Source organism: Parasteatoda tepidariorum, chromosome 4 (genome assembly GCF_982258835.1).
Source record: "Parasteatoda tepidariorum strain Cologne lab strain chromosome 4, Ptep-v5.0, whole genome shotgun sequence".
NCBI lineage: Eukaryota > Metazoa > Arthropoda > Arachnida > Araneae > Theridiidae > Parasteatoda > Parasteatoda tepidariorum.
Genome location: NC_141758.1, coordinates 69,491,582 through 69,502,166, shown reverse-complemented (window position 1 = coordinate 69,502,166; position 10,585 = coordinate 69,491,582). Strand labels below are relative to the sequence as shown.

The window sequence follows — 10,585 nt, the reverse complement described above, 5'->3', positions numbered from 1 at the left end:
TCTTTAAACTAAACTGATGACGTAATGAAAAGCAGACGAATAAAAAATGTGTTAGAAAATGAAAAAGCTGGCACTGTTTTTAGTGCTCCAAAAACAGTCTTTGGTTTTTATGGAAATCATGGTAAGAGTTTTATTTTATAATGATTTATTCATTTTAAATGTGAAAAATGAATTAATTTATTTTATTATACACTTTTAAAAGTCACATTTAATTTATTACTCTTTTATCCCTTAGACGTGTGGCATCAGCGGCTTGATCTATCAATTTTAAAGCTTTGGCAACACTAGAAAATCTACAAACAAGTTTATGGAAAAATGGGCAATGGCTGCGTCTGTGAATAGATCCGAAAGTAATCACAGAGAAAAAGTGCAGAAAGTATTTATACAACGGGATTATTCTGAAGGAACTAACGTTAAGTTTCAAACCAAATTTCCCCCTGAACTGGAAGATTTAATAGATAGACATTTATTTGAACAGACCATCAATACACTCAATAGAATATACGCAGAAGCTGAGAAAACAAGCACCACAACATTTTGCGAAGGTTGCCTTGCTTGCCTAACTTCATACGTTATTTATTTGTGTATGGAAACTCATTATCAAAAATGTTTAAAAAGAATATCGGCTTACCTTGAAGATCAAAATGAAACTGTATATTTGCCTCGAGGTCTTCTCATCACTGATCCCATAGAGAGAGGACTACGAGTTATAGAGATAGCTATTTTTGTTGATCCTTCTAATCGAGCGTGATAAAACAATGCAAAGTTGGAAGTGCTAATTATATTGAAACAATTTTTTGATTTTTTTTCTGTGCTTGTGTGTAAATACTTCTTAAAATGAATATGCTTTGTGAATGTACATTGTACTGACTAGTGATTTTAATGTCTACAAAACCTGATATATTAATTTCAGTCTGAAAAGGATTTCTTGGTTTACTAATTTATTAACTGTAAGTATTCTTCTGAAAAGCATAGTAGACTTCTAATTACATGTTTATTTTTTATGATTAAATATTCATGTTAAGCATAGAGAGAGTATTTTCGTGTGTTTTATATTTGTGTTTGGTTACTCATTATCATTTCCCTTGAGGTCTCATCACAGATACCATTGAGACAGGACATAAATTATAGAGATAGCTATTCTTGTTGGTTGATAAAACTATGCAAGTTATATTGAAGTATCTTTTGATCTTCTATCTATGTTTGTATATTATAAATAAATATTTCTTAAAATGGATGTGCTTTATGACTGTATATTGTTCTGAACAGTGATTTTAATGTTTACAAAACCTAATATATTACTTGCGGTTTTAAAAAATTCTTAATTTATTTATTATTAACTGAAAGTATTTAAAGAGTATTTTTATATTTGCGTATGAATATTCGTTTCCTTAAAAAATCGGATTGCCTTGAAAATCAAAATTTGAAGTAATTATTTTCTTATAAGGTTTCTTCTCACTGATCTCACAATTATTTGAATTAATTTTCTTTGTGATAGATTCAACAATACTTATAAATAAAAAGGTGTGGACTTAGTATTACATTAAATGTGAATGTAGTACAAATAAAATTAAGAAAGCTATTAGGGCTTTATTCATACATTGCACAAAACATACTCTTACCTCATATGGATGTTACAAAGTTATTTGTATTGATTACTATTTGACTAGTTATATTAAGGAAAATGCCAAAAAATAGTAGTTATTTGCGGCCTTACTTTTAATTCAGACTCAAGTTCCAATTCTTAAAACAAATTAATTTCTATATCTATTTTTTATAGTTTTACCTTTTTTATTTCTATGTTAAAAGAAGAAAAAACTGTTTCGTAAGATTTAGTAGAAACTTTAAAATTCTAAGTTAAAGTAAAATGCTAATAACGAGGTTGTTTCTCTTTGCTTGAAATAAATAAAAAGTGCAAGAAACTCAATCTGAACTAAAAAATCAGAAGGATAGGTAATTTGTTTTTGCACGGATTGTCTTTTATCATGCCTTTTATTATTTTTAGAAGCTTCTAACTTTTATGTTATTCTGATAATGAGTGAGAATTACTTTTTGAAATAAACAAATAAAATAGTATGCAAGTTAATTTAAAAATTGTTGAGAACCAAATTCAGTTCTTTCATAATATTATACATTTTGATAAATTTCAATGGTGATAACTGAGTGTCCTTTAAAACCCAGTACCTTTTTTCTGTGAGGAAGCACCCTGCTTTTTTTATTCCTAGGAAGACCATGTATTAATAAAATGCTAATTTTAATAATTTAAGCTATTTGCCATATATATTGTTATTATTGTTTATCACATTATTGTTTACGTCGGAGATTGTATTAATTGTTTTATGAATACTTACAGCCTATGGCAGTTTTAGTTACAAGTTTATGTCCTCTCTTATCTTCATCTGTACTTAACCTTTGTCATGCTGCAAAAATTCGAACTGTCGTAGATTTTATTACAAGTGATCCTGAGGAGTTGGTTCAGAAGATTCAGCTGTCTTACAAAGTAAGGAGTTGATGCATTTATAAAATTAAACTTATTTGCTTTTTACATTATGTTATTTACAATTATGTTATGATTTTTTTTAACCATATGTTTTTTAAAGACAAGTGTGATGAATATAATGTAATGTAACTATTTCACATATTATACTTATAGCAAGAAGTAAATCATTTCTTAGTATTAAAAACAAGCTATATATTTATCAAGAAAATTTATTGTTTGAAAAAGTTGATGTGTTTACTATTAGTTGAAGATGTTGATTGATGTATTTTCATTTGTTTGTATTTTATCCCAGAGTGATACAGGCCAGCAATTATATATTAAACATCAGAAACTACTTAAATGAAGAATCAAATTATGATTAACAATAAAAAAAATTTATTTCAGAAATATATGGGGCTCCAAAGTTAAGAGAAATGTTCATTTTTTATTATGTACGTATGAGTTAATAAAATAATAAATTTAAAAAAATGGTCCGAGGCTAAGTCCTACAAGATACTTCTGTTGAGCAAGAAATTAAAAAATGCAAGTGGCATGTGTGCATTAACATAGTTTTCGCTGAGGAAAGTTAAGGAAGCCATGTATTGGCTTTTAATCTATTGCAGGGGTCTGTTTAGAAAAAATTTGGGTCCGTTAACGGACCCTTCACAAAATATCTTTTCATAAAAATAGACCCTTCAAAAAATTGATTTTTTTAATTGGACCCTTCACAAATTTGTTTATCTTTATTATTGTTTTTCATTATTGTCTTCATATTTGTTTATCTTCATTACGAATAAACCCTTCCCAGGAAGGGGGGAGACAGATATAAACAAACTAAATTTTGTCTTCCGAAGATGCTTCTTCCTTTATTTGTCCGAAATGACTATTCTGCATTCAGCAGTATGGGCTAAATACCAAATATTTGTATGTTGCATCGCTAATTTAGTAGCTGCACTTGCTGTTTATTTTTTAGAATTTAATTTTTTTTAATTATAATTTTACAGTGTTGAGCATGATCTTGTATGTCTTTACAATTTAAAAACTCCTTGAAAAAGTTTTTTCTGCAATAACGGACCCTATTTGCCCAAATTCACGAAAGCGGACCCTGGTTGAAAGAATGTGACATAACTTTTATATTCACAAATTACAAGTAATTTTTTTTAAATTTTACAAAAACGGACCTTTCACAAAATGTCTGGGCAGACCCCTGTATTGCCAGGGCTCTTTTTTCTGAGCCTTACATATTCAAATGTGTTGGTTGAAAAGAAAATGTGAGAAATAATAATTAATATTAATAACCATGAAATGGTTTTCAAATTCTATGCTAATGTGTTAGGCAGATGTTAAGGGAATCTCTAAAAGTATATCTTATTTTGCACTCATTTCAAGGTTGTGGTAAAAAAAGATTACAGATTATATTAATGATTTTTATTTATTGAAAAAGGACTGAATAAGATGATAATTTTGTTTTTAAATATTAGGAAATATGTTATGCATATTTCAGCATGACAATATTCAAAATCAAAATAGCAGTTTTTGAGACCCTTGTAGTTCTAATAAACATTATTTTGTTAAAAATGATCTTAAAAGTTTTAGAAAAAATTGTACATGGAAAGAAATTTTAGGTTTTAGACTCTTCTTTCAAGAGATATTATGTCTAGTGACTTGGCTGTAGAGGTATTCAGCTATGTTGCATATCACTTTGGTTAATTTTGTATAGCTTTTCCTGCAAAGATATCACTCTACAAATCGGTACACGAGTAAAAAAAATTTTATTTTTTTAATATTTTGAGAACTCTTGCTTTGAGTTATTAAAAGTCAAATCAGGTCCCTTGAGAAAAAAAGAGATTTTTTACTAAAAACCCATGTAAGCTGTGCTTGTTTTTTCTTGTGCAAAAACATTGTTTTCAATGAATTTTTAAAGAAATATTTTATGTGACACGACATTTGCCTGCTACAAAAGTGGTATTTTAGGTACGAAACTTGTTTCTTAATGCAAACTGTTTTTTTTTCTTCTGATACTAAAGTTGTTTGAACCTTAACAACACTTAGTAATTCTTGAAAGTTATTGCTTACAACATTCACATTAAGCAAATTTCCCAGTATATTTCAGAGAATTACTGTTTTATTTACCACCATCAATCCACACTTAGCAATTCAAAAATAGTATTACAGAGCTAATGTGATAACTGCTTTATGAAAAAGTGTTATGTCCTTGTTTACTCACGTATTGTATTATTTGCACAGTTAAAAATATCTTTTATTTTTAGGATATTCTGAGCATAAGACGTTCTCTAATCGATAAATTTTCAATATTCCCCCAAAATGCAGAAAGTTTACATTTGGAACTGCTAGAAATGCTTTCTATACTGGACACTGGTTCTAAAAAGTATGTAATATCGCATTAAAATAATAATTATTATTTGCTTCTTGCAGTTGATATGTGATAAAGTTTTTTGTTTTAACCTTTTTGTCTGCAAATCGACATTTCTTGCATTTCCTTATCCTAGTGTTAAAGAAAAATGTAAGACAAAAATGCATTCTCAAAATGCTATCGAATAAACTCATCTTGGACAGGTTGTCCTTATCTTTGTGCAGGGTATTCCAAAATTGGACTAACAAATTAAAATGGCGATAAAAGGGGAAAACTTACCATCAAACATGGGGTTTTTAATTATCAACTGCAAAACAATAAAAATCAATCATTTAATTTAAAACTACTAAAGCTGTTCAAAATTGCTACTATGGACGTCATTGCAGAGTCTATGATAATGTAAAAATGGTTCATTTGCATGTTCAAAAATGCCTAGCCATAACACAAATTTTTATAGCTTTTGCTGAGTTCTGAAGCACACCTGGCATCTAAGAATCATTTTAGACTTCTAAGAGCTCTTGTAATTATCTCTCTAGCTGCTGTTTTTGGAGTTCAACTTAACAGCATTGCATTTTATTTTGCTATAAAAAATAGAAAGAGAGAGAGAGAGAGAGAGTTGAATATATGAAAGTGTACAGGGAAATTTACAAATTTAGGAATCTTAACGTTCAAGTATTACTATCTGTGGTATTTATTGAAAACAACTTGCTTCTAAGAAAGGCTTGCTCGGAATGACTAAATCCTACATTACTTGTGAATCTAAAAAAGTTGTTAACACATAGTTTTTTCTTTTTTTGTGTCTACCTTTTCAAGGGGCTGCACTTTACAAAATTAGGGTGTAAGATTTAAAGGAATCTTGTGTAACCTAAAATTGATTGATCTTTTTTTAACAGCATGTTTTTAAAAAAGTGTTCTCTTAGCATTCAAATTCGACCACTACTTTTATTCAAAACAGTACCATATCAAGCTAACCTTCATAGAAAAGCCTTTATATAATGTATAAATAAGCAATTAAATATCACACATGAAAAATAAGTTATACAAAATTTCTTTCATCTGTTCCTTTCTGTTTTACAGGATAGTGGTGAAAATAAATATTTTGATTTAATTTCTCAAAGAAAAAAAATATGTCAGAAAAAATATACTTTAACTATTTTCTTTAATATTTTTTTAGAAACATTCATTCAGCTTAATCTTTTTAGTTCTATATAAATTCTGTTAAGAATTATAGTATTCGATTGAAATTTTGTTCAATGTTTATGATTATTGTTAAAACTTAATTTAAATTCCAGATTAAATAACTTCTTAAATGGAGGGATTTATTCTGGTGAAGTGACAGAAATTCATGGCTCTGCTGGTTCTGGAAAAACACAAGTATTTACTTTTTCTTTAATTGAACAAACTAATGTTTCTTAAAATATCTAATAGTTATTATTTTTTGTTGCATATCTAGAATTAAAAATGATATTTAATTTTGAAGTTGATTACGTAACATTATATAGAGCTATTGCTGTATTTTTATAGTATAATTTTATTTGCAAAATTTATTTATTTTTACGAAGCTAAAATTTAACTTTATTTACCATATCCAGCAGGGTTGGCAAGATTTTGCCGCAGGTGGAAAAAAACCATGGTAATTACCGGTAAAAACCATCCTGGCAAAAACAGGTTTTTGCCAAGCAAATTGGCAAAAAGTGACAAAAACCTATATTTTCCAAGATAAGAGGACAAAAACACATTTTTGGTACAAAATTATTCCTAAAATTGAAATATATACTATAAATATAAATAATTACAAAAAAATTAACAAAATTATTATTCCATAATTAAATCATAATGTAATAATATATCATTTTAGAAGATTAAAACATTATTGATTGGAAAATTTGCGATTATTCTCTTTTTTCCAGTGAAATGAACTTATTTTAAATTAATATAACTATAATTTAAAGCATAAAATATCTATCAAGATGTGTAATTAATTATTATACAAATAATAATATTATACAAATAATAATATTTATTTATTTGTAAGAAACATTTATTTAAGGATTCTAAAATGAAAAGAGATCAAAAACTTTCAATGTTTTAATATTTATTGCCTTTATATTAATTATTAATATGTTAAAAATAATTTTTTCATGTAATGTATCAAAATTATTATTCTTTATGATTGATTTAAATTTGTTTCAAGTATTTTGTAATAATATTTAATCAGCTATTTAGATAATTTGGTTTTTACCAGTTTTTGCCGCTGTCCTGGCAAAAACCCCTTTTTGCCGGCAAAAACTCCAACCCTGTTATCCAGAAATAATTATTGTATTTTACAACAAGAAAATTATTTTAAATGAAGTAAAAAAGAACTTTCTGGTTTAGGCTAGGTCTTTTTTTTTTTAATATGTAAACCTTGCATAAATTGTTTTTAAAACAACGAAGCCTATTGCCCTGATTTTTAAGATTCTATTGTAATATTTTAATAATGACTAAAAGTATTTTAAAAGGGAAAACTTCCTTTTGCTTCTAATAAATTTTATATGTTGTAAGTTATCATGGTATATTTCTGACTATTTTAAAGTGTAACAAAGCAATAATTTAATTATAAGTCTTTTGCTAGTCTTTTAATTTGAAGGGAAAATATAAGCTTGCTTTTGCGAGAATTATAAATGTTAATTTGTTACATGATTGTTTTAAACCTGTTATTTTTTGTTGTATTTGTATATGTTTAATTTGTATGTGATGTGAACTAGGGCTGGACGATATAGAAATTTCTTAAATCGATATAATCAACCCTTTTATATCGCAATATTAGGTTATATCGATTTAACAATCTAAACGACAAAACTAAGAAATAAATCCATAGTACCCCTTCCTCTATTCAAATGTATTGTTTTTTTGTTTTTTTTAACTCACTTACAGTCAACTCCTAGTCCACAGAAATTTTGACAAAGTTGTTCTGATTAGGAATAATTTTTTGCAGATATTCAAAAGCTTATTTAAATACTACAATTTACTAATTTTACTCTGTAACTTTTCACTAAAGGTATTGGAGAATATTGTTTACCTTTTTCTTTTGCATTTATTTTATTAGTAAAAAAAATTAAAAACTTTCACTTTCTCTGTACATATATAAATAACTATACATTAATATTTTTATTGAAAATATGCTTAAATGAACTAAGACTAGTTTAAAATTCATCATCATGCCTGCGCCCTAGTTTTTAGATTGCACCTGGAAATTTCTCATTCCTATCATAATTTTTTTACTTTAATAAAAAATATACTTTGTAAAAAGTCACTTTTGAAAGTTTGCTGTTAATATATATATACAGTAGGGAACCGATTATCCGGAACGATCGGGACCATCACTATTCCGGATAACTGATTTTTCCGGTTTTCTGAATCGCTACAAAAAGCCGTTTTTTTATTGTTAAACCCAACTAAAAAAAATTTTTTTTTAGGAAATAATCTTGAAAAGAAGAAAAAACGATGAAGTAATACACTAATGATTATTTCCAAAATGATGGTAAGGTGAACATCTTTCAAAAAAAGAAAGAAAAATCCTAAAATCTTATAAGGAAAAAAAAAAAAATTGTTTAAAAAATGGCGGGAAAATTTATCGAATTTCGTTCCGGTTTTCTGATTTCCGGATAACGGGTTCTGTACTGTATATATATATATATTGAAAATTTGAAATTCATATTTTTTTTCTGAGCAATGAATCAAACTATCTTACTTGGTTTTATAAAGTGTATTACTATTTATAATTTGTAGTAAGTGGACAATTTTTAAAAGTATCAGGAATATAGTGCTGGAGAACTTTAAATAGAATTCAGACTTTTTATTATTTCCAAAGTAATTTTAATCATAATAATAAAGATTTTATTTAGTATTCAGCATCTCCAACGACGAAAAAAGGAAAAAAAATATTTTTAAACAACCAGTATAATCAAAAACTGTAAATGTTTTTAACTTTTACAACATGTTATAGCTTTGATAAAAAAAGTTTGGATGAATTTCAACAGAAATAGCATGTATTTTCACAAAAATATAAACATTTTTTTTTTTTACTTATGTTCATTGCTATCTGTTTGTTTCAACTAAATGATTTTTTCTGAAAAAGGAAGGTGCAATTTTCTCTAGTTACCAAAACAGCAATTATATGTTTGGGACACAGAATTTAAAATTTAATGAAGTGAATAGATTTAGTGATAGATTCACCCCCCCCCCCTTCAAGGCAATGACAAAAAAGAAGTATATCAGTAATAAGATGCAATTTCCTTTTATTCCAAATTTAATTTTTTAGTTGTTATTGTTGTTAATTTACGTCGCACTAGAGCTGCATAATGGGCTATTGTCGACGGTCTGGGAAACATCCCGGAGGATGATCCGAAGACATGCCATCACAATTTTGACCCTCTGCGGGGGGGTGGCACCCCCGCTTCGGTAGACCGACGACCTGCGCGCAAAGTCGAGCACTTTACGGTAGCACAGTTTAACGAGGACCAATACCGCACACCCTCGGTCCCTATGCAGACTGATCCAAGTGGTCACCCACCCGCACACTGACCGTAGACAGTGATGCTTGACTTTGGTGATCTGCTGGGAACCTTGTCTTAACGATCAGTCCTCTGCGGGACTTAATTTTTTAGTAAAATACGTTTAAGGTAAGATTTTCCATATCAGCACCAAAGTAATCGCTAAGCCACTATCCAGCAGCAGCACGCAAGAAACTAAATAAAAACAACACCACAAAAAAAGGCAGTTACAAAAGATAAAATTAGTAAATTTCCTAAACATTTTTTTACAATTTATTCCAATTAAAACAAAACACCAATTTTATTTAGCGACTTCAGTTAGCGCGAGCAAACAGAAACCGAACGGTACGGAAAGAATTAATGTAACATACACGCTGAAAGAAAACCCGGTAAGATATTTAAAGATATTACGGAAAGAAACTCCGCAATGCATGTGCCTTAAAAAAGACCAAAAAAAAGCAATTTTATAATACACACGCGAGGCACTGCAAAATGATAATAAATAAAAACATCACAAGAAGAGTTTAATTCGAAAGGGGAAACTCGTTAACTCCTTCCGGACAAGTCACTAAATATTTTTTAACAATTTATTTTAAGTAAATCAAAACACCAATTTTATTTTGCGTTTTCAGTTAGTGCGAGCCATAAAAGATAATGATTTCATGTGCCATAAAAGATAAATATCTCAATTAGATAATAAATATTTTTAATAAGGATTTTATATATAATATTTGAGAAATATTAATTTTTTAACGCTATATTTGTAAGAAATTTCTTTAAATAGTTTGAAATGATTAGTTTAAAAACAAAATTCTCAATGCAAAAGAGGAGAAAAAATATAACTGTTACCTATTTCAGAAATCAGGATATGTAAAATTGAAGATGGGAATTTTCCCTCCTGCACGAGCAAGATATCCTAAAATCGGAATTTTAAAGAGAAGACAATCACATACACTTGGTGGTAAAAAATCCTCCGCAAATATCGATATAAACTTGAAATCTGAATGAGGAGATTCAACTGCACCGATCCCTGCTATATCGATCTGAATGAGGAGATTTAATTGCACCGATCCCTGCTATATCGGAGTTTTTTTTTTCAACCGCCAAATATCGATATAACGTAGTGAATTAGTTTTGAATGAAGAGATTCAATGGCCCATTCCGATTTAACTATACCAACCCCTGCACCAGATGTGA

The 10,585-nt window shown here is 28.3% G+C and overlaps 2 protein-coding genes across 4 annotated transcripts in view; both read left to right on the top strand.

Annotated features, from left to right (window-relative positions):
* Positions 1 to 307: 307 nt before the first annotated feature.
* LOC107451973 (golgin subfamily A member 7) lies at positions 308 to 759 on the top strand. The gene has a single exon (XM_016068226.2). The coding sequence runs from the start codon at positions 308 to 310 to the stop codon at positions 749 to 751; it is 444 nt and encodes a 147-aa protein (XP_015923712.2). The 3' UTR covers positions 752 to 759.
* Positions 760 to 807: 48 nt separating this feature from the next.
* LOC107451990 (Rad51 recombinase D) overlaps positions 808 to 10,585 on the top strand; it is a 33,510-nt gene continuing 23,732 nt past the window's right edge. For all 3 annotated transcript variants that reach the window (XM_071181603.2, XM_087161322.1, XM_087161321.1), the window contains exons 1-4: positions 808 to 950; positions 2,354 to 2,500; positions 4,750 to 4,868; positions 6,146 to 6,227. In XM_071181603.2, the coding sequence (XP_071037704.2) occupies positions 2,357 to 2,500; positions 4,750 to 4,868; positions 6,146 to 6,227 (345 nt within the window). In that variant the 5' untranslated portion in view covers positions 808 to 950; positions 2,354 to 2,356. The remainder of the gene's footprint in view (positions 951 to 2,353; positions 2,501 to 4,749; positions 4,869 to 6,145; positions 6,228 to 10,585) is intronic.